Source organism: Meles meles, chromosome 11 (assembly GCF_922984935.1).
Source record: "Meles meles chromosome 11, mMelMel3.1 paternal haplotype, whole genome shotgun sequence".
Taxonomy (NCBI): Eukaryota; Metazoa; Chordata; class Mammalia; order Carnivora; family Mustelidae; genus Meles; species Meles meles.
This window is the reverse complement of record NC_060076.1, coordinates 61,000,997-61,026,170: the sequence shown is the minus strand read 5'-3', so window position 1 is coordinate 61,026,170 and position 25,174 is coordinate 61,000,997. Positions and strand designations below refer to the sequence as shown.

The 25,174-nt window shown below is 37.1% G+C and overlaps 2 protein-coding genes across 50 annotated transcripts in view; both read right to left on the bottom strand.

Moving 5' to 3' along the window:
• PTPRD (protein tyrosine phosphatase receptor type D) overlaps positions 1-25,174 on the bottom strand; it is a 2,308,694-nt gene that overhangs the window by 362,136 nt on the left and 1,921,384 nt on the right. The window lies entirely within an intron of this gene.
• LOC123953059 (regulator of G-protein signaling 7-like) overlaps positions 8,642-25,174 on the bottom strand; it is a 59,573-nt gene continuing 43,040 nt past the window's right edge. Inside the window, exons 2-3 of the mRNA XM_046022970.1 lie at positions 11,893-11,907; positions 8,642-9,442 (exon numbers count right to left, since the gene is read on the bottom strand). Coding sequence (XP_045878926.1) covers positions 8,642-9,442; positions 11,893-11,907 — 816 coding nt within the window. The remainder of the gene's footprint in view (positions 9,443-11,892; positions 11,908-25,174) is intronic.

The window sequence follows — 25,174 nt, the reverse complement described above, 5'->3', positions numbered from 1 at the left end:
GCTCAGTCAGTACAGCGCCTGATTCTTGATCTCAGGGTCATGAGTCCAAACCTCATGCTGGGTGTAGAGATTACTTAAAAAAAAAAAAAAAAAAAAAAAAAAAAAAAAAAAAAAAAAAATCACACTAAGAAGCTATTTCTTGATTTTTTCCACTTATCAGATACGAGCTCTGAATAAAATATCTAAAAGCACTCAGCTAGGGGTGCCAGGGGTGGCTCAGTCAGTAATGCAGCTGCCTTCAGGTCAGGTCATGATCTCTAGGTCCTGGGATCAAGCCCCACGTTGGGCTCCCAGCTCAGTGGGGAATCTGCCTCTGCCTCTCCCCCTGCTAGTACACTCTCTCTCGAATAAATAACATCTTAAAAATAAATAAAAATAAAATCACTCAGCTAGCTAGCATAAAGAGGGTGTTACTCTTTGAACCCATGACATTTTCGCTAATCCATGGATTTGGGCTGAAAGAGACGTCATCAGAAAAATGGGCGAGATCCAGTACCATGACCCTGGGGAAACAATCTGTCATCTGTCAAAGGGCACTGCAGAACCCACAGTAGGGGTGAGATAAGCAATGTGTGAAATGCAGGGGTACAAAGGGGTTATAGAGAATGAGGCCTAAGAAAAAGCCATGCTTTTAGCAGTTAGAGGATCACTGCTAGAAGTAAAAGCATGATTTCAGCTGAATTTCTCTGGAAAAAGATAGATTGAAGGGGAGTGGGTATTAAGAAACTGAGGCAAAAATTTCTTGCTAGTGTGAAGACAAACACAGCCTGTGTGTGTGTGTACGCGCACGTTCTCATACATGCTGGAGGGGGTCTCCTTTGTTTAATACTGTGGCAATGCAGACATTCTTAAATACTTCAGTTCTACTTATAAAAAAACTGAAGAGTATCATATTGAAGAGAACAATAAAAATAAGAAAAAAATGGAAAATAAATATATTCTAAATGAATAGTCTCAAATAGAAACTACCTAATTTTATAGAAAAATTATATAGCACTCCTAATTTAATTTAAAAATACACAGGGTAGGAGTGCCTGGGTGGCTCAGTCCTTGAGTGTCTGCCTTTGGCTCAGGTCATGATCTCAGGGTCTTGGGATCCAGTCCAGCATCGGGCTCCCCAGTCAGTGGGAAACATGCTTCTCCCTCTCCCATTCCCCCTGGTTGTGTTCCCTGTCTTGCTATCTCTCTCTGACAAATAAATAAATAAAATATTTAAAAAAAATAAAGAATAAAAATACACAGGGTAACATCACTTAACCGATATTCACAAAATATATTAGAAGTGCTACCAAAATCAAAAGAAGAAGGCATATAAATGAGCAAGGTTTGAAAAGGTGTTTCTGATAAGGTGAGGGGTAATAGTAGTAAAAAATGCACATTATTTAAATTAAAAGCAGCAAAAGGAACAATCATTTCCCTAAGATATAGAACATGTTAACCATCAAAGCAGTTTAGAAAATGGATCCGGGAAAATTACAGCAATATGTTCTGAAGTCTAATTTTTAAAACACTACATAGCCAAATATTTTGTATATAGGAATTAGAGAAATACCTAATTGAATTTGGAATTGTGCTCATTTGCAGTCATCTAAAATGTTACATTTAATTTAAAGGGACATATACTTAAAGAACAATCACCAAAAAATATTTTTCTATATACCTACTACTTGAAGAGGCTGCTTCATTCAAAACCTGGCAGCTTACAACTTCTATAAAACACTCCACACATCATTTTTGTGGTTCCATATGAAAGAATTTATCTACCAAGCACTCAATTTCAGACTGTTAGTCAAACAAGGAGGCGATTAGACTGGGGGAGGCTTTAATGCGGTGGCAGTCCACACAGGCAAACCAAAATCTAAGCCTGTAAATTCTTCAAGGTTATGGAATCAAAATGCTAAGCATGATCAATCACAAAGAGGCATCCCAGGCTTAAGCTACAGCGGATCACATGATTTCTTCTCAGCTTCCACACTTTCTCCCACCTCAGTCTTTCTCCTGGCTCCTGTTGATGGAATGCTCCCAGCCATTTCCACTTTGGTGCTAGCTAACCAATTCAAATCGATTTCTGCTCAAACATGCTTTTAAGTTTTTTTAATATGCCCTAGTTTATCTTTTAACAATTCCTAGTGCAAACTGCCCAACCCTTCGAAAACATTCTTGGACCATTTTGGATATGCTGGAGTGACACAGGTGAATATGTATTATTCAAACCAATATTCAAAGAACTATGTAGAGAAGGTAAACATGTGACAAGTTCATAAGCATTCAAGGAGACAAAATGTCACAAGTTTTCATCTAAACTAAATTATCATTTAATGCTGTTCTCTTCAAACTTGTGTTAAATAATCTACATATATTGTACCATCTCCTTGCCTGTTGAAGGTCCATGTTCATGACAATCTAGTCAGTCTAACACTAAAGAAATCTTTGCTATAAACTTTTTGTTTAAGTTACTGCTAGATCTACTCTCTATGTCCATTTCTTCACTGAGACTTGAAAATAATTTCGCTAGTGCGGAAACTCTCTAATTAAGTGGAATGAGATTCAAGTAGTTTATGCAATTGGATTTTTATCATTTGCTAAGAAAGTCAAATTAAATGAGGAAAATGTTACCTGAATTTATCATTAATTTCCCCCAAAGAATTTGACACTAAACATATTTGCAAAGCATATTGACTAGAATTTTCATTTCAGCGCTTCAGGTTTTTCTAGCTGTGATTCCTTCATGTTATATGAGGGTGCAACAGGGATTTCCCCACACTAAGAGTGACATTCCGGGGTGTCTTGTAATAGAAATGTGGCTCTGACTTCTTGCAATTACTAATTAATTTGCTATTTGCTTCTTCAAATATTAAAAAGTATGCAAACTTAGGAACTGAATAATTACTTTCTGATGGTTAAGACATCAATTATTGTATACTCTTAGGAAAGCACCATTTCATAACCAGGGAAGTCAGACTCTATCCATAAAATAGTATTTCTTTCAAATAAGCACATTAAAATGCAAACTGATTATGGAATTTTTAAGGACTTAAATATGATATCCATAGTTAGCAAAAAAAAAAAAAAAAAGTAACATACCTTCATTTTCCAACATTTTAATTTTGGTAGGGGTGTGTGTGTGTGTGTGTGTGTGAGAGAGAGAGAGAGAGAGAGAGTGTATGTGAGAATTTCATAGGCCTAAATCCTCTTAATGTTTCTGTTCTAAGTCTGCCAATTAAAAACAGGTACAACAAATACATGTAACTGGAAAATTCATAGGGAACAAATCAGAAACCTCCTACCTATTTCCTATATTAAAATGAATTTATCAAACATGTAAACTTACTAAAAAAAAACAAAACTTGATATTTGCTTCCTAATAAAATCTCCTTATACATTTTATGAAGAATATTTCAAGCTAATTCATATTAGTTGGTATCTTTGAGTTTTGTTTTTTGGTAATATCAAATCATTTCTCAAAGCCTTTTTTGTTTTCTTATGCACTCATTAGCTGCCATCATTGTTTTAAATTAAAGTTTAATTGAAAGATAAGTAAAAATCATGTGCAATAAATTTTGGAGCAATTTTGACATCTTTCTTTCATTGTCACCTGTTTTCTCCATCCTGAGCTTGAATCTGCTCCGTCTACTTAATTATAAGCTCAAAACCCTCTGGGTGGTGACCAACTCTATATTCTACACTGTACTTGACATTTTTCATGCTCTATAAGTTATTAATAATAATTGCAGTTACAACATATACTTTTCTTAATATAAAGGAATATGTGGACATCATGACTGTCACTTGTTCGCACTCCCTCTAGTCTTCTAGATGATGCACAATGGAGGAACGGTTACTAACATCACTTGCATCCTCCTTCTAACCCATTTTTAATTCTCCGTCACAGATCTCATTTATTTTGTACCTGTATCTTCATTTATCCCTCCATTTTCTTTAACATCTGCACCTATTCTTCCCCCCTGAATGTCAAACAGCATCAGTATTTTTTATGTATCTGCTAAGGAAAATGGCCCCACTTCTGTACGCTTAATTAATGTGACCACTGCACTGGAGTTGGTTTGATCAACGTGAGCACTAATGACATTTTGGGGTGCATATTTTTTCTAGTGGGGGGCTGTCCTTGTAGGATATTTAGTAGCATTCCCTGGACCCTACCTACTAGATGCCAGTAACAGATTCCAATGAACTCTCACTTATGATAACCAAAAGTGTCCCCAAACTTTGCCAAATATTTCCTGGGAAACGGCCCCCATCGCCATCTGGTAGACCCACCATAACAAGATCAAACAATTCCTTTCAATATGTCATGTTGCTGGAATAACACAGAATAATAATGTGATAAATATGAAATGAGAATCACATTAAACCCCACAGACGTGGGGCATCTGGGCATCTCAGTCAGGTAAGCATATGTCTTTGGCTCAGGTCATGATCCCGGGGTTCTGGGATCAAGCCCTGGGTTGGGCTGCCTGCTCAGTGGGGAGTCTACTTCTCCCTCCCCTGCTCCTGCAGCTTGTGGTCTCTAATAAACAAAATCTTAAAATAATAAATAAACCCCACATACGTACCCACACCCCCTAAACATTTTGAATGCGCAATTTAAGCATTTAAGAAGACTGAGGTTAATACAAGCAAAAACGAATAAAACTGCAATATTGAGGATTATTTTGATGAAAAAAATTAGTTCTGTCTCTTTACTTACAAAAGCTAACCTGGAATAGAGCTCTAAGCAAAGAACTAGCTACGATTTAAGACTAGTGTGTCTTAACGTTCAATTAAAATAAATCCTTCTAACAGCACTTTTATAAAATCACTTAGCTTGTTAAAACATATAAAATATTTGGCTCCCCTGGGCTACATTATGATTAAGGTACATTCAGAGATGAAAAAATGTTTCTCATTTCACAAGGTCACAGTACATTTCAAAATGAGCTATACTTCACTATTTTCTAAGATTTCTTTGATTCCTTCACTAAACTAGCCAAGGTCTCCCTACTTCTGAAAATTACTATAAATTTGGATACTGTCAAGAAGCATTTAACCTCTAATGCTGTTGAAAAGCCTTTGTAAATTACCACCAAAATAACTAAGCTACAATAATTTTTTCTTTATTTCTTTTAAAGTTTTCTTTTCTATGGTCAGTAAACACATATCAACATGAGTTTTCTTTATTTTAAGCACTAACACAGATAGCACTAAATTAATATCCTGGACACCTGAGTCTCATCAGAGGCCTTATGAGGTGGTGGCTAAGTGTCTGGGAACTGCAGGTGATTCAAACTGGCCTCAAATTCCAGGGCCCAATCCCTCCTTATCTGTGTGAATTTGAGCATGTTACCATCTGTAAGCCTCAGTTTCCTGATGTGCAAAAGGTGATGATACATGCACCTATTTCATGGAATCGTGGTAAAGTTTAAATATAAAGATTTTTGCACACGCCAGTACATAGTGAGTTCTGAAGAGATGTTAACTAGCACTACAGATTCATTAATCAATGAATGTGCTTCCAAGTCATGATTTCTTACACAAAAACTGCAACTATACCCCTCCAAGTCTATGTGTCCCTGCATTTCTTTACATCATTCCCCCTTTCCAGCTATTTGACAAAAAACCCAGTAGTCGTAGTTCCCTCTATTGTGCTCACTACTTCCACTTCCCCTCCAAGAAGCAATGAAGCCCTGTAACTCCCCCAACATCCTTACTGCATTCCATGCACCACATCATCTCAAGTCACCTTTGGCATCTCAGAACAGACCTTTCATCCATCACCTCCTCTCCATCCCCACTGTCCCCATCCAGGGTCATCCCCTCTTCTCGGACAATTATAGAAGCCTTCGAACACATCTACTTATAGCACTCCTACTGTGATCCATCCTACACAGTGAAGCTGGACTATTTTTTCTAAAACATATCTGATCATTACTTCCATGTATGATATAGGGCAATGAGCCTCTCCTGCCTCCTCCCAATGCCCCACCTTCAGGATCAACTCCAACCCTGAGAGCATAACAGACAGGGCTTCAGAACTTGAGTCCTGACTGCCTATCCAATTTTGCCCACAGTGTTCCCCACATAAACCCATTCTATCCCCAGGTCTCTGAAAGTGTCATTCTTCCTATTACCTGTGCATGGGCTAGGCATGTCAATCTCCATGCATCAGGTTTCGGGCTCACTTTTGAGGTCTTCCCATCATCAACTCTTCTCTAAAACAGTTTCAGAAGGCCCTCTGGCTGAGAGATTTTTTTCTTCATCTTTATTATCTTCCCACAACTCCCTGAATCTTACCTTAAGAAGCTGATCACTGCATTGTATTTGTTGGCTTATCTATCATGCCCATTAAAATGTTTTGCCAGACATTAACATAATTTTTATCTATTTTTTGTTCAGAGAGATTATTGAGTGCTTGGCACATAGTAGGCACCCCAAATATGTTTGTATAAAAGAATCTTTGAATGACTAAAATGAACAAGATGTGTATTGAGGAAATTAGAAATTCCATTTTATCTTGAAGGGCCATAGTGGACAGATACATAATCAACTGGCATTTTTAAAAGGCTTATGCATTTAAAATAGCCATAAAGAATACTGGCTTTTGATACAAAATTAAAGATTTACAGCACAGAAATGATGTTCAAAGTTCCATCTTAGAATTTCTAAAGTGGAAGTCCCAGCAATCAAAATGTGGTAGCCAGACTGTCCTCTGAAGATAGCAAGACATAAAGTGGGATGCCAATTACAACTTTTATTTGAAAATGTCTGACTTCTCCAAGACATATTGTAACACTTCCTAAATTATTAACAGACCCTGGAACCAGAAGCAGTGAGGACAGCATTTGGGACATGAACAACACATTTGTTCAGTTTGAGGACTGATGATTCAGAAGGAAGGGAAAGAGGAAGCAGTTATTTTGATCAGTTGGAGGTCTTGGTGCCTTTTCTATCTGAGTCTCTGCTGGGCTCCACACTCTTTGTGGGTGCAAGCCTCTAGGCCACTTGTGTTTCTCCCTTGCTGTCCCTGCTGACAGCCTCTCTGTGTGACAACTTAGAATCCCAGCAGTGAAGTGTGAAAATAAAACACAGGCAACAATTTAAATGGGAATTTCAAATTGTAATGATATTTTTGTGAAGTTTTGAAAAATTAAACTCCCAGAAAATAGCTTCTTTTGTAGGGCTTGTAAAAAGGGAAGAAAGAGTCAAGGAGGACATATCACATTCAGTCATCATCTCCTACCCATGCTCGATGCCATCCTGAATGTCCTTATGATCCTGGAGTCTCGGTTAATTATTCTGACTCAAATTAATGTCATATATTTGGTCTTTTCAAAACCATTGTTTCCCAGAATTTAACATCCAGTCCATCAAACTTACTTGTTTTTATGTTATGGGGTTTGTTCTTTTAACAGAAGTCAAAATTAAAAAAAAAAAGAAAAGAAAAGAAAGAAAGAAAACACTTTTTTTTTTTTGGCATAATATGAAAGAAGTCATATTCCCTTATTTCCTCATAAATCAGCTGACATCTTCCCTCTCTCTCCCTCTCCCCACCACTTCTCTCTTTCCTTCCCCCTTCCTTTCCCAACCACGTATTTTTCCATGTTTCTCTCAGGAAACTTCCAGAGCTCAAGTTCAAGGAGGATGAAGGAAAGCCTTGCTGAGGTCTCCAATCAGTATTTTTCAATCATGAAGCTGATGCAGTATTTTGATCCATGTTTGCTTTCAACAGGATAATCTTCCAGACGACAGAAGGATCATTATTATCAGCAGCGCTCCCAGAAAGTCCTTTCCAACTCACATGGTTCTGAAAGGCATTAAGTATTTTCCAGTGGCTTGACAGAACAGATTCCTATATGTGTAAAACTATACATATGTGGGCATCAATACATAAAAATACACAGTGTGTTTATACTCACTCGAATAAATAAAATTGATGGCATGACTTGGAACCATTTCTTTTTTTTTTAAGATTTTATTTTATTTTTTTTTTTTTGAGATTCTGCATCTTTTAATGAAAGATAAAACAACAATATAAACATACACAAATTTACAGAGAGGGGATCAACTTTAATACATTTGGAGTAAAAGGTGTTTCCTATTTAAATATGGTATAAATATGGTATAAAAATAAATGCAAGAAACATTAACCGAGAATGTACAAACGACAGACAAAGACTGGAGCTTGTTTCTGACTGTGAACACATTGGTGAAATGAAACTTTCTTTGCTAATTTATTGTTTAATAAATGTGAAGCCATATGTATACTTGTTGATACATGTTTTTTCTTTTACAATTCTTCCAGTTTTTGACTGAGTGAATTTTCAGTGAACTGTGAGTCTAGCAGAAGCTTTAAGAGAAAGAGAAAGGGGGGAAAAAGGGTTTACTTCACTTGAACTTGTTAAAAAGGAAAAGACACAGATCCAGCGTAGTACAAGGAGAAGGTAAGCAGACAACATTCTGAAATGGAGGCATCGAGATGGCAGAGTCGCTTGAAATGGCAATGCCTTAATGTACACAAAGAGAACAATTCAGGTCCTTTGCTCATGCAACATCTTGGTCTAATGTCCTCGGCTCCAGGTAATAACAAAGAGCTACAAAGTGTATGCAGTGACTCCAGTCTCTTGCATGCTACAAGGTGATCCTTTTAGTAAGACCGAACGAGGCTTGTTAACCTCGTTGACGTGAGAGATTTCCCCTTTTTCTTTGCCTGTAGAAGCTCTTGGTAGGCACTGGATCTTATAAAACGTGGATATGAGTCACTTTTCATCAATCTGTAAATGTGCTCCTGAGCGTCCTCGAACGTGTACCGCCTGGGCTCCTTCACGTTCTCTGTGGTTTTGTCATAGCTCTTGGAATCCAAGTTAATGGCGCTGGGGGCTCCGGGAGCCAGAAATTCTTGCCATATTTCCTGCACTCGGGAAGGGACTTCTCCAATAGGCCTTTTCTTCAGGTCCTCCACTGCTAGCCAGAACCTTAAATTTTCTGAGCTGAATTCTGACTCTAGAAATTTAAGGAACTGTTCTCTCCCAACGGGGTCTTTCAATGCTTCATCCATGCCAAACCCCCATCGCTTTACCCTCTGCTGGCTTGGTTCTTTGCTCGCTTCGAGTTCCCAGAAGGTAGTATGGTCAGACAGCCATGGGTTCGAAGGGTCAGGTGGCACCAGAAACGGGTCATACTCTAAGTATTGTTCCGTGTAACTTAACAGACTATCAGCAACTTTTGACATTTTTAACCGATGTCTATCTAACTGTATTTGCCAATATTTAATCTGTTGCTGTAGCTCATCTTCTGTTGGAGGTTTAGTTTCTGGTGTGGGGGTGTGGGTAGGGCTGTGACTTCTGATGTCATTTTGTAAACCATAGGCAGACTTCCGTGTTTTGTGTGGGTTTCTCATTCTCGATGACTTCTTAATGTCCACTTCAGTGGTATTTACACATCCGGGCTTCAACAGGTCACAGGCTGGGTGAGCTCCGAGCGCGGCCGGAGACCAGGGAGACGGGAGTGATTGGGCACTTTTCTCCGAGGGTGCACTGAGGAGTGGGGCTCCAAGCTTTCAGCTCCTCTGGGCCGGAGATTTGGCGGCCGTCATTTTCATTCCCAGCTTCCGGAACTCAAGATTTTATTTTTTTATTTGACAGAGAGAGATCACAAGTAGGCAGAGAGGCAGGCAGAGAGAGAGAGGGGAAGGAAGCAGGCTTCCCGCTGAACAGAAAGCCTGATGAGGGGCTGATCCCAGGACACAGGACCTGAGTGGAAGGCAGAGACTTTAGCTCACTGAGCCACCCAGACGCCCCTTGGAACCATTTCTTTAAGGCGTGTTAAAGTAAGAGCTAGTAGTAGCAAAGATAATTTAAACAACCTGTAATAAAATGCTTTGGTAAAGAATAAAATGAGGTACAAAATTATGCACTGAGCAGACTGTTCCTATAATACACACAGTGACTCTGGGATATCAGAAATACCATCTCAGGAATTTCTGATGACCTCGCTAGAGGTACACATATAGTGCTAAGACACTACAAGTCAGTAGCACAGGAACAGCTATCCTTAGCATCAACAACCTGCAAAAAAGGATTCCATCTTTAACAGCAGAAACTATGGTTGATTCCTGCTTCACTCTGGGAATCCCAAAGCAATGAATTCTCATCCTATTTCTAGCAATGTCTGACAACCACAAAGCAGTTCATTCATTACCATACAATTTCAACAATTCACTGTTTCTTGACTTGATCTCTGACCCGGAAATTTAGATGCATAAATTTGTTCTCCAAATTCCTATTTCTAAAACAGTTTCAAAATCTCTGTACTTTCCACAATTATGAGAAAAAATAAGTGCCATAATGGCACCCTCTCGGTCGTCATGATCAGCTTTCCTATCTGCGAATGATTTCAACAGAGGCGTCCTACTACCATTACACAGTATCTATCAGGCTATAATTTTACATACAGAGCCCTGTCAGAAAGCATAGCATGCCTTCAAGTCCTGAGTCAGTGTTGCTTTAAAACGGCTATGTTTTCTTTTAGAGGACTCACCAATTATGTTGCTGAAAAAACATGTGGTTTAGGAAATAAATATTTACAACCAATACTGAGATTCAGAGATGAAAATCTAAATAGTGATATGATATTCTCTCCAATGAGATATTTGCCATGACTGAGATCATTGCCAAAGAACGCTTTGTTCACCCTGTGCCCTTTCCGCCTGCCGCCTCCTCCTCCACTATAGTTACTACAGCTTCATCTCTGGATAGGCCAGGAAAGCTGAATAAATATAGCATGATATGTGCATTTTAGAGGATTCAATTTAAATAAAATTCTCAAATTTATAAATTACTAATTCTAATTGCTAATATCTTATATTTTATGCTGCCTATTAGAGAAAAAAAATAATCAATTAGCCAGGAAGTAAAGTAACCTGCTTCGAATACTTAATGTAACCCAGTACAAGGAAATTAAATGTATTATGGAAATATTTCTTATAAATCTTATTTTACATATTAAATAATATGGCTCTGTTATTTTTTATTACCCAATTGGAAATATATTAGTTAGAATAATAACTTACATGTTATAAAATCAATTTAATTAATCAAGGAAGAAATAAAGAAATAAAATGAGAAAGAAATTGCTGTAGAAACTATAAGAAGCCTAAAGAACTAACACTGGAAAACCCATGTTGAAAAGAATCTACCATTTTCAATTATACCACCTGTTTCTCCTCAAAAGCTAATTAAAATACACCTTAGGAAATATAATCTCCCGTAAGTTTAATTACATCTCTCTCCATCTTTTATTCCTCAAAGCAAAAAAAAGTACAACTCCTACGATATCCTTTCTCACTTAGCCACTGGAGTGTCTTCTCCCTTATTGATCCTTTCTTCCTAATACCAGAAGTGGCCATGCAGAATCTTGAGATTCAGAGTCCAGCAAAAGCATAATTTCAGAATTATTAAATTCAATTGCAAATTTATATTTCTTGTATTTCTTATATTTATATACCTATCTATACCTCTTTATTACCTATAATTAATTACATTTATATACTTATCTATGAATATTCTCCATATTGACTATATCCATATATATACACACATACAAATATATACAATATGTGCATAAATCTATGTATTGTATCTAGTGATACACTATTCACGCATACACATCTATCTACATTTTTGCTACCTAGCTAAATATAGATATTATATGTCTACATGTATATTTCCATATTGATATGTTTCCATTCTCAAATTGTGATAGGAATCTATTTGCAAATACATTGTTTGACATTCGGAACTAATTTTTCATAGAAACAATATTACATGTTCCCAGGCTAACTCATCAAAATCTTATGAACCCATCATGCAGTTGATGTATAAGCTCCACAGCACTCACCTGAGTTTCGGCGCTCTGGAAGAGGAAGCCACATTATGAAAGAAGAAATAAGACCATGGAGAATGGAAAGGAGAGGGGGAGAAAAGTATGTCCTCCGTTTCTAAGGTTCAAAACTCTGAAAGAGTCATTTTTCGGTATCTCTCCTCTCCCTTCTTTAACCCATCTCCTAACTTTGCTGGCACCCTCAAGTGCCCTCCATGTTCAGCCTAGAGATCTCTACCAAGGTTACATTATTCCCACTCACTCCTCGTGCCAACATTTCCTCAGTTTCCCTGCTCCATCTTCCAAAGACCCACATACTCAGGGTAGATGAACTTTCATAGATGTTAGGAATTAACTTTAAGTTAATCAAAATACCTATAATCACACCAAACACGTTTACATATTTCTTTCTCAAAGAAAATACTTGTAAATGTAAATTTAAAAAAAAAGATTTTGAAAGAATTGTAAGTAAGGAATAAGAAGAAAGAGAATAGATTCAGTGGGTTACATATATTTTGGGACAGGTTAGTTTTGATCAATGTCCTGATCAAAAAGCTGTTAACTTAAGACCCTGTTATTTCCAGTTAACCTTTTCCCTGAGAAAAGCACTATATCCTTAAAAGCTTTATTCCTCAACCCACACCCCACCATACACACACACACACACACACACACGCACACACACACACACACACACACACACACACACACACATTTACACAAAATGCACAGGGAAAGTTTCTCCAACAAAGACCAGGTTAGCTGCAGAAAGAAATGATGGTGCTAGGCTCCTGGACTACAAGAATGCTTGTGAACCATACACTCTTTATTGAAAGACCCATTGTAAACAGTCTTTTAAAGATAACTTTGAAATCCCCATCCTGGCAAATAAATTCATTCTTTCATTGTCATTATTGCCTTCAGCAAAATATTGAGTATAAAAAGCAACCACAACAATATTCAGTGATCGCCCTGCACTCTTCCCTTAAAATACATACTACTATGTGTTTTAATGATTATATTCATGAGACCCATACAGTGTTTGGGCTATAGAATGTGCTAGACAATGGGCCAACGTAGAACAAGATAATGCACAATGACCTCCAAAATGCTCTGAGAACATGTCCCACAAAACCAATGAGGATCTTAGAAAAATCCCCCAAAATATAAAATGCCACACTTCATATCCTGCATTTATGAGCATAACATGTATGTATCACATTCAATGGGACAGCAAAACCACAGTAAGGCCACATTTGTCATTTAGTACAAGCTGGCCCACAACAATGTGTAGAATGCATGTGGTTCATCTAAACACTATAAAAATGCATTATGTATTAGGCAAACAACAAACAGTGTTTTAACACTAGAGAAGCCTAAGCAAGAATGTAAATTTATTTATGAAGCCCCTTCAATGTGTATCCTGCAGGGATACACATTCTTAACATGACAAACAAAACCTAACAGGAATTCCCACCAAGAAATCTTGGGCTAGAGCTTTAAATAATTAACACTTTTCTTTCCCTTTCACTTACACCTATGGAGTTTTCTTTGTCAATAGTTAAACCAAGATGTTATCCTAATCACAGCAGCTGAATTGTAGAACTCTCCCCTTATTAAAACATTGGCCAGAACATTGTATTTGAGGAAATTCAAGGACAGTAAAATGGGACACATCCACAGGAGTATTTTCTCATTAAAGATCAGAGATTTGGTAATACTTAATCAGGAGGTTTAAGTTCAGGGAACAGACATTCTTTACTTTAGCTCTTCTTGGGCCTGTTATGATGATTTTGAAGTTTGCTAAGTTGTTGTTTGTTTGTTTGTTTTGTAAGGAGGGAGTTTTTGCAATCGCTGTTTTGGTTTTAGTGTTTGTTTTTAGCATTCTAGACTATGACTCCCAGGGTTTAAAAAAAAACAAAAAACAAACAAACAAAAAAAACAAATGTTTTAAACCTGGATTCTAGAAATAAGGATTTTTACCTTAATTCCAACAGCAGCATTTCAAATCATTGCTTTAATAGATCTCCATGGTTTTCACATTTTAACTTTTTTTGAGAGGGCCATGAAAAAGAGCTGCAAACTTGGAAGACTAGGGTGCCCCATTCAAGAAGTCACATTACCTTTGGGTGCCACATATGAAGCTGTATTTTCTATATGTTATAATGTCTCTCCCATAGGACTCTCTTCAATTCTATTCAAATCTGACCTTACTTTCAGGATTTGACTCTCAATTCTGAAAACTTGACTATTAATTCTAAACACCCAATTTTAAGAAACTGGAAATCTGAGACCCTATCAGGTCAGCTTGCTTGAAAAATGGTACTTCATAACTTGGATAATCATTTGGTTCATGGAATCACTCCTGTCTCAAAAGAAAAAGATTGCAGGGAAAGATATCCATATATATATGGATATAGATATATACACATGCATGTGCATATGTATTTTAAACACACATATACATAGAAAAGAAAATTGCAGTAGACTTCCATTTCCTCCAAAACAGCTGACTAAGGAGTCTTCATATCTGGCTCAAACATGGCTCTCAGACCATATCTCCACATGTCATTCAGGGAAAAAAAAAAAAAAAAAAAAGGAGGGGCACCTGGGTGGCTCAGTGGGTTAAGCCTCTGCCTTCCACTCAAGTCATGGTCTCAGGGTCCTGGAACTGAGCCCTGCAACGGGCTCTCCGCTCAACAGGGAGCCTGCTTTCCCCTCTCCCTCTGCCTGTCTCTCTGCATACTTGTGATCTCTCTCTCAAATAAATAAATAAATCTTGGAAAAAAAAGAAAGAAAGAAAGGAGGAAGAGGAAGAGGAGAAGGAGGAAATAATAAAATTCTTCTTGATCCAAGCATTATCTCCTTGTGGCAAATTGTATTTTTCCAAGATGTACATATCCCATCTCATAAGCTTTCTTGCCAAGGATCTGGGTAGGGGGCTGGAGATTCACTGGCCAACAGGAGATGCTGGAAATGATGCTCTGTGACTTTTGAGTCTAGATCATAAATGAATTCAGCTTCTACAAGAAATCCTCCTGACTCTCTCCCTCCATCCATCCACCCCATACCCTCCCCTCTCTCTCTCAAAACATGTGCTTTAGGAGTCCTGAGACAAGATGTGAGTTCCAATTATTCTGAAACCACCAGGCTAGAAGGCTCTCATGGAGAGACCACACATGATAGAGCAAGAAATGCCTGAGGAGACCTAACTGGACCAACCCCTAGATGTCTGAGGCTTCCCAATATCAACTAGTGGATCTGTAACTAAGAAAGCCTTCAGATGACTCCATCTACCTCCCTTAGAGTCCTCCTGGTAGAGCCCGAGACACTGTAGAGCAGAGCAAAGTCATTTCCACTGTGCTCTGCTGAACTCCTGATCTACAGAATCTGTGAACGTAAGGGATGACTTTATTTAAGCCACCAAGTTTTGTGTAATTTGTCAAACACCTATAGTAAAAGAAACATTCTCCCCTGCTGATGCTAACTGTCAACAAACACAAGTCTTTGGACAAACACCCTTATTACATGGCAAGAACAGTACTTGGTATATCATTACTCCTCAAAACCATTTTGCAACTCATTCTTATTTTACAGATGAGGACCATAGCACTCAGAGAAGCTAATAGCTTGTTTGTTGTCACACAGATGAAAGGTGGAACCAATACCAATATTGGAACCCAGGTTCTGCTGGCTGGAAAGTGCAGGATCCTCTTTTCTTCATTGCCTCATCCCAAAAATCCACACTGTGAGAGATCAGAAGGAAGGTCCCAGCTATTGTATTGAACTCAGAAAACAAGCCTCACTCATTCTTCCCTTTTCAACTAACCTCAAAGATACTGAATCATTTAATAAATTATAGTTCTTTCTAGAAATGGTAAACCAAAATAATATAAGAATTAGGGTGTTAAGTTATAGTTGATTAATAGAAAGCTATTTTGGATAAGAGACTTATTTTCAACATGATTAAGGGTGCCTGCTGTGTTTTGATTTTAAGGGTTATAAATTGCACTTTGACAAAAGTGCTCCTATGAATTATAATTACATTCATTTATTTCACAATGAATGTTTTCATTCAAAGAATTTACTGTTCTCTGTGGGCATATGATTAATATGCATATACTGAGACAATATTCACACATTTCATGATCCCAAGGACAGAAAAAAGTGATCAACTTCCATCAGTCTGAGATTGTTTTGAGTAAATTTCTGCACCTATAACGATGCTCTTCTGGGACTAGGCTGTGTTTGTATCAGGAGCTAGATGTCAGAATGCCCTCTGTCCTGACAGTTTCAAGGGCAAAAAGCGTTACATTTATATTCCAATGGATTAAATTTATAAAAAGCCATCTTTATAATTCTGGAGCCTTCAAGAGAAAGCTTCTCTTTGGCAGTGAATAAAAACAAAGGCAAAAGATGAAAGAAATCCTCTTTTAAAGAAAACGAAAAGGCCTCTACAAAGAAGTGCATAAATGTAGAAAGTGGGGGGGAAAGGTGCATTATATTTGGAGTTAGAGTAGAGAAGATGGAAGGCCCAATGGACCAACAGTCTTCCTTTACTAATGTTGAAGTTCAGGGAAAAATCACTTTTGAAGGTTCCATGAATAAAGCTGACAGCCAAGAGTTTAAAATACAGCCACAATGTTTCCATTTTGTTGAGGTTCCAGAAGAATCCTTGTGGGCAAACTCTACATGTATAACAGACTGAGTGTGATGTGTCTATTTCAAGGCAATAAACACAAAAGGAATAATTTGGAAACCAGCCACTGTTTTGGTTTTATATGATGTCAATCAACTGATTGGATTGGTTTTTACCATAAATGACCCATGTTTAAACTGACAGAATGGTGGATTTGTATAAATACTGTACAAGGCTAATGACATAAAGAAGCATATGTATCTATACCCCTTTTGTAATATACCTGTTTTCACTAACTGAAAGAAATTCAAACAAAAACTTCACTTCTGCAAGAAAAGGCAAAAATACTGTTCAGCATTTGTTTGGCAGTGAGTCTTTGTAAAGGCAGCCGGCAACCCAAACGTGGCCCCGCCAAGCTCTTTCTCCAGGAACAACACTCAGCATCTCAGCATCAACCCATTATAAACTTTGAACTGTGTTTGGGGCCATCTATGTCTTATCTCAATTTATTTTGTGCATCCATTAGCAAGTTGTGTCCTAAGGTATCAGAAAAGGTTAAGACAGGTTATTTTCGGGGTCTTGGAATGCTAAAAATTTTTTCATATAGGTTAATGATAATCGTTCACTTTACACCATTTTGTCTTATGAAAGGTTTCGCAGAACTCTACCTTCAGAAAGCAGAGCAAATCTGTTTATAGAATTGGAGGTATTCAAAATACCAAGCAAGAATACATCCATACAAGAGGAATAGGTCAATAAAAATGAAACCATTCCAGTCACATCTTCATTTTCAGACAGAAATCTTCCCCCAAACAGTACCTTAACATAAGGTGGTATTTGTTAATAAAAAATATGAGGTGAACACCACGTTCTCCTTTATTATGCCACAGTTTTGGTCTCTGACTTTAAATATTTAAATATAAAAGACTTGAGCCAGATCAGACTTTTCTTTTAAATTTTCTTTAAATTCTAGTCTCACTTGTTTTTAGCACCTCATTTTAAGAAACATCTGTCCAGTATGTCTCTTGGGAAGATATTCAAAAACAAGTGTCCTCATTTGAATGTTAAGGGATTCTCCTAAGGGAGACAATGGTCCTTGGAAAGCATGCAAACACTATCAAAACATCTATAATTCTTGAACTTCTTAATCAAGTCCAATGTACGGTGCACAATATGAACCAATTTCATCCTTAAAAAAAAAAAAGAATTGTCTGCTTCCCTGATAGTCTAAGATATATTGTTTTCATATTAGGAAGATGATAATTCAGTGGCCCATTAGTTTTGAAGTAATCTTGGTTGAGCCTAAGATTATACAAAGAAGAATTCAAATTGAACACAGGTGACCTGGAATCTGAGTTTGTATATAATACATATATACAAATCCACACATTATATTTGTATATGTAGGTAGAGGATGAAAATTTTTCAAGTTCAGGTCCAAGGCACAGAACGATCTTACGAAGAATTATTACACATTCTAATTCTCACCAAAAGAAATCTACATACGTTAATAGACACCTACTATATTTCACATGATAACATATATTGTATGTATATTGTATATGTTATCCTCCTTTATCTTTACAATTACATAAGATAGGTAATAGCCCCATTTCAGAGATAAGTAAAAGGAGAGCCAAAGAAGCTAAACATTGCCCACATTCACAGAGCTTTAACCAGCAAAACTGGGATCTGGGTCAGAGTTATTTTGACTAAGAGGCCCAAGAGCTCAGTCCTAGTGAGTGGCCATCCTAATGGAAGTTATAACTACTACCAAAATGAGGAAAAGATAAAATACCATCAGTGATTTATTGAAACCACACAGTAAAAAGAAAACCAAGATAAGTTTTATGGATTAAAAACAGCTGCCTAAGGCTTAGGTTAAATGTTGAAAACTAGTTATCAGGACCTGATATACTCTCAAGGCAGAAAAGCAAATACAAGTAGATCAGACAGACCAAACTTTAAAAAAATTTTAAATCTTTCTAAGAAGTTAATGTAGAAGACACAGGATTTCCTCTGGGAGAGAAGAGTTTGTATAAGCCTTATTTTTCACTGTCTTAATTGAAAGGAAAGTCAATTAACATTCTCTTAAAAGACCTTCAGTGTCATCCCAAAGAACAAGATACACGGACACATTTCTGAATGTATCAAGCGCTAGACTCTACTCAAAAAATTCCATATATATTGTTTGTTAAATCAAATTTAGTCCTTAGATTTTACAGATTTAAGGGAGTATCTGGAATGCCTGGCAGAAAGTAAAACAAAAAACAACAACAAAAACCTGTAATCTATGTTTGCTTTTAAAGGGTTTTCTTTCAAGTTTTCCCAATTTCTTGTATTAAAATTTGTCATGGCCTCTCTCAATACTCTCCCCAAATAGCTGGCATCCCTAATAGGGATGAAAAAAATGTCTTCTAATTGATTCAAAAGTAAAACTATGGCATTTTCAAAAGAAAACCAAAATGAATGCCCTTTAAGGAAACTTCAGTGAGGACAACACAAACCATATGTTCTAGGTATGTGATGGGAACCACATGGTCCATGAGGCTCCTTGCACATGATATGCTCCACCTGAAGTGCCAACATCAACAAACAACAATGTTTTACTGTGACTGCGGTTACAGCCAAGGTCAGTGAAAGTGTAGGCTCTGTGAGCCTCAGTCTAATTTTTTTAATGTCAAGCAAGAAAACTGACATTTTAGGGTACACTATTGCTATCCAAAGCAAATATGTGCAATGGGGAAAAGGCAAATATTAAATTCTGAAGTAAATAAAACAAGAGGTCTTGGGTAAAATAGGAGAGCCTAATCTCTTCCAGCTACTCTCGTCTTCTCGTACTAAGTTTTACGTTTTATACGTGAGATTTATCCCCTGAGAACTTTATCCACATCAGCAGCTTTTCCACTTTGTAGATAGTGAAGTTGTTTCATGAATAATTGAAAGGGCTGGGTTCAAATCTTTACTGTTTGATTGTTCATATGTGTAACGTCTCAAAAGATCAGAAAAATAGACCCTTGAGCTATATCACGTTAACAGTCTTCTAAAATTCCAGATGCCAGCAAAATTACCCCTTTTTATAATAAAATGTTCACTAGATGATGAGAATGTGAGAATTCTTTGGATTGAAAACCAGGACTTCATTTGCATAAATAGACATCCTATTCCATTTACTTGGCCCTGACCAATAAATGTATAATGAAGCACAATGTATAAAGTCTTCATAAGCAGAGGAAAACTGTATTTTTAATCTTTCTCTATATCCTTTTCCCTTGTATTCATCACAATCCCTTATTCTCTGATTAAATAGTAAGATCACATGATAAATACACTGGATTATTTAGATATGTGAAAAAAATGTAAGATAGCTAGATAAAAACACATTATGAAAAGGATAGTCACTTTACTATATGAAAAGTAAGGTCTGCTTTGCCCAAGGAGAGATGCTTAGGACTAGATACAGTTATTTTTATTTTTTTCTTAAATGAGCAGAAACTTCTCATTGACAGGCATCAAAAATGAATTCTCTAGCAGTCTGTGTGCACAGGCAGAGTAAATACTGTCAGACAGAGATGACAAATGTACTGGATCCAGGTCTGTGTCTTCCTGTAGGCTATGTACTTCTGTGGTCACTAAGATAATCCATTCCTAACAAAGAGGGTAAAGAGCACAGCCTGGGGTGCCTGGGTGGCTCATTCGGTTAAGCAGCTGCCTTCCACTTGGGTTGTGATGCCAGAGTCCTGGGATCGAGTCCCATGTCAGGCTCCCTGCTCAGCAGGGAGTCTGCTTCTCCCTCTGCTCTTCCCCCTGCTTATTTGCTCTTGTGCTCACTCTCTCTCTCAAATAAATAAATTAAAAAAAAAAAAAAAGAGCACAGCCTCTGAATTTCACAGTTCATATTCTGGCTCTGCCACTTACTTTCTAATTTATTTTCTCACTCTGGAGGGGTCTCGATAGCCACCAAAATCTATGTCATAAATTCATTATAGGATTTCAATTATATGTGTCCATAACTTTGAGAACAGCATCCAATATCCTTGGATTTATCCTTGGATAACTTATCCTTGGGTAAACCTACTTATCCTTTGATAAATCTATGCTGTCATCATTGGTAGGGATGGTGCTGTTACTATTAAGACACTATAACATATTATTTTTCAGGTTTCTTGTTCACATCACATGAGCCATAATGACCTTTGCAAATGATACATTCTTCCTATAGAATACCAAGCTACCATTTATGGTTAAATGAGGTTAAGAAAGGTGCACAAAACAGACCTTCATTGAACTACATTCAATTATAATTTTCTCATTCATAAAATGGTCTGTAAATAATTTCTAAAGTCCTTTGTAGTTGTACATCTTTATTATTCTAAACAGATGTCCTCATATTTATACCATCAACGTGTGTGTAAATGTATTTGAAGGATCTTTCCAATTTGATGTCAGGGTGTGAGGAACTGAAACATGGGTCAAAGAAGAAGTTCTTCAAAATTACTGATTGAAACTATAGTGGATTAATTAATGTTTTTAATTACATTCCTCTTAAAAAATGGAGATGTCTGTCAGGTGAAAGTGATTCTGGGAATCATTCTCACAAGTTGTGTGTGTGTGTGTGTGTGTGTGTGTGTGTTTAAGTACAGCACTATGATTCCAGTTCTAATTGGGCAGCAATGTGATAACCAAAATCTGAGTTTGTAGGAAGATATACATAAAACCAGGGTATGAATAAGTAAATACTAAGAAGGGTATTTCTCACTCCTTGCAACCCAAAGACCTATTGGAGTGACCTGTAGAATCGGAGGCTGTGACATAATGTTTGGTTCTTTGTGTTTTACAGTATTACTGTTTCTGTACACATTGAGTAAAAAGGGAATACATATGTGGATAGGATTTTTAAAATTCTTCTCCTAGGGATCCTAAGTTCTCCTGCAACAAAATAATATCATTGAGTTTTTATCTCACATACATGACTTAACATAAATTTCTTCTTTAAAATATTTACAGCTAAAAATAAATTCAGCAACTTATCAATGGGGCTAATTTATTCAAGAGAACACACTGCATATTTCTCATCAAATGGAAAAAATGCCCAAGAGTGATGTTAAAATTAAAAAGAAGATAGTGAGGAAGTGATGGAGATTAGAGAAAAAAGCAAAAGCTGGAGAAAAAAAAGAAGAAATATATCAATTTCACAGCAGTACTGAGAAAATGTCTGGTACATGGGCACATTCTAGAAATGTGTGAGCAATTAACAGGCAAAATTCTGATTTGGGTAAAATTCCTTTTTATGTAAGTTTGAAGATTGGAGAATCTGTTATTTACTTTCAATATTCAAAATAAGCCGAAGTACTTTGAATATTCAAGTACTGAGGCTTTTTTCTTTCTTTTTTTTTCCTTTTCTTTAATCTTCTCTTCCAATATTTAGCAGACTTTACAATAAGTAGGGCAATAAATTTGACTGCAGTGTGTCCTCCTTTCTCTTCTCACATGAAGGGAGGCACTAATGAATCTTAAAAAGGTAAATCTTTAGGAACTGAAGGAAAACTACTAACCCTCTCTTAATTAAGAGTCTACAGTGCAAAACCATTTAGAAATGGGGGGGGGGAGATTTTAAGAGAAACATTAAATAGCATTTGATATAATTATTTCTCATTGCCTCAACTCCAAATACTCCCCATGGCCATAGCTCTAAAATATGTATTGTTTCATTTGATTTGAGAAGGACCCAAGGTAGAAAAGAAGGAAATGAAATGATATTTACATTAAAGAAGTAGTTTGTACAAGAGTTATCTGTTCCTAGTTTCCCTCTCCTCACTCTACTCTCCTGCTCCCCAGAAAAACTCCTGCAGAGAGCATCTGGAGTACCATGTTCAGAAGGACTAGTTCTTCTAGAAATAATAGGAGAAAGTGTTGTGATTGATAACTAATGTCTGTCTTGAACAACGGAGGGAGAGAATAGCAGCAGCAACATGCAAAGAAGACTGGAATGAAACAACTTGCCTGAGTTGGTCAGAATGTCTATCAATTTTGGAATTTCATAAGTCTTTTGGCACCTTCATTATGTAAGAATTCTACCAAAATTGAAAGTATTTCGTCTCACTATAATGTTGGTACAAACAATATAATAAACCATCGTTGAAGTTGTAAAATAGTAAGCAGACTCTACTCAGCCAATTTTTATTTCAGCATTCTCCAGCTTACTTAAAATAACTTGGTCATGACTCCCTTTCACTTTTTTTATACTGATGTGATCAAACAGTCCAGTAATCCAATACTAACTTTCTACCAAAAGCAACTTCATGCAACTTTATTCCTTCCTATTAGCCCTATTTTATGCCAAGAACGTATCAGCTTATGTTTCGAGAATGGAAGCTTTGAAATCGTTTCACTTGATTCATAATCATGTTGTTTTTTCCTTCATACCTCCTACTTCTTTCATTCTTTTGCATGTCCCCTGGGTTATTTGACTGTTTTTCCTTTGGAAGACTCAGACTCCACCTTAACGGTATCTAAGTAGTCCTGTCATTTTCCTGTTTGATCTTATGACCCCCTTCTTCAGATTCTCAAACAGCTTTGCACTAATTTATAAATAGGATACAAGGTCTTCACTTACATAGATGGGCGATACAAAGTAATGGCAATCTATGGGACTAAGGAGTCAAAGGCAGATTAATTGCCACAAAAGACAACCCATAATCTCAATAGCTTTACACAATAAAATCTATTTTCCATTCATGTCACAGTCTGATGTGATCTGTAGGGAGGATTTGCTCCGTGTAGACATAGTCAGGAAACTCCGTTTCTTCCATCTAGTGCCTCCATCATCCTCTACTCCCCAGAATCTTCCACTGGATCATCTCCCTTCACCAACGGACCAGGGGACAGAGGCTGCGTGTAGAAGTCTTCACTCTTAAACTAGTTTAGAGACAATACAACTCACTTTTGCATCATTCCTAATCATATTCCTAATCATGGTCCTATCTAACTGCTGGAGAAGCTGGCAAATTTGGTATCATGCTATGCGTATAAATATGAGAAGATAGTGAGCACTAGCAAAAACTATTTTTTAGCCAGAAGTTTTGACTTTCCCAAAGGCAGCATATTGATATTGGCCCTATCTCAGAAAGCTGTTTTAAGGGTCAAGTAAATAAGGAATGTGAAATATTTTTTTTAAAGATTTTATTTATTTATTTGACAGAGAGAGAGATCACAAGTAGGCAGAGAGAGAGGAGGAAGCAGGCTCCCTGCAGAGCAGAGAGCCCGATGCGGGGCTCGATCCCAGAACCCTGAGATCATGACCTGAGCTGAAGGCAGCGGCTTAATCCACTGAGCCACCCAGGCGCCCCTACTTTTTTAATTGTAAAGCGCTATGTAAATATAAGGCTCATTGGTCTCTAGACATCCACAAAGATTCTTTGTCAGACTTGAGAATTCCCAAATTCATAAATATAGAAACATTTTTATAGACTTCAGGTCTTCCCCTAAACTATATTTCCAACAAAAACACTCCGTTCCTAGTCAGTTATATACCTCAAATTTACTTGCTTCTTCAACTCAAAGGTATTCTCTTGTTGATAATGGCTTTCAAAATGGAAACAGATTTAATAGGTCTCAAGCATTTATGTAAACTTATTCAAAAAAGACAAAAGAACAAAGCAGGGTCCACATGCAAATGTTTGAGAGTCAACAATGTTTACTGCTCAGCTGCAGATCCTGTTCCATCACCCAACCAGCTTTAGCAATAGTGTGATTCAAATCCAGACTCTAAAGATCAACAAAATAAATATTGCCCATCATGGAATTCTGAGGTAACTTAAAACTACTCAAAACTACCTGTTGCGAGTCTATCATTATTTGGCCTATGTGTTATTATGCTCTTGGAATTTTTGAGAAAATTGCTCATGTTTTACATTGTCTTCTAGTTTACCATATCCCCCAACCAAGCTTTTCAAGCAACTCAGAAAATCCTATCTCCCAAAACCTTACTCCGGTGAATAGTGTGTCTTCAGTGTCTTCACAGGCCTGACTGAAACCCTCCCACAGGATCATTTACTCTCCTCTCACAACAAATATATCCTTTCCTCCATGATCATCCTCCTCATGCAGAATAGACTGGGGTATCAGAGACAACACGGACAGAACCTGTGTCGAGTAGCACATGGCAGAATACAGGCCTGGAGGTACTTAAATGAAACATTGACTCTGTTATTTTATTCCCCCAAATTCTTGTTCTTCATAGGCATGTTGCCAAGACCGAGGAAATAAAAGTAGTTAATCTTCCTCAAGGAGCTCATATTCCATAAGGGACACACATCTATCAATTGTCCATATTCGACGTAAGTGATAGACTAGAAGTCAGAGGAAATGCTCTGTAGTTATGAGGTAATGTAGCATGTTAATTGAGTTAAGTGAGCTGTTTCTATAGAGCAGAATTATGAGACTGCTTTGCATACATTTGTATGTTGGTTGTGCTGAGAAGTCCCATAGTAAAATTGAAACAAAACAGAAACAAAAACAAAACAACAACAAAATCAAAAACAAAAAACACCTCCACACAACAAAACAAGCAAACAACTTTTGTTTCTTCAGTGTATGTGTGTGGGTTTTTCTCCAAATATAACACCTGTTAATAACACCCAATCTAAACACTAGATCGAG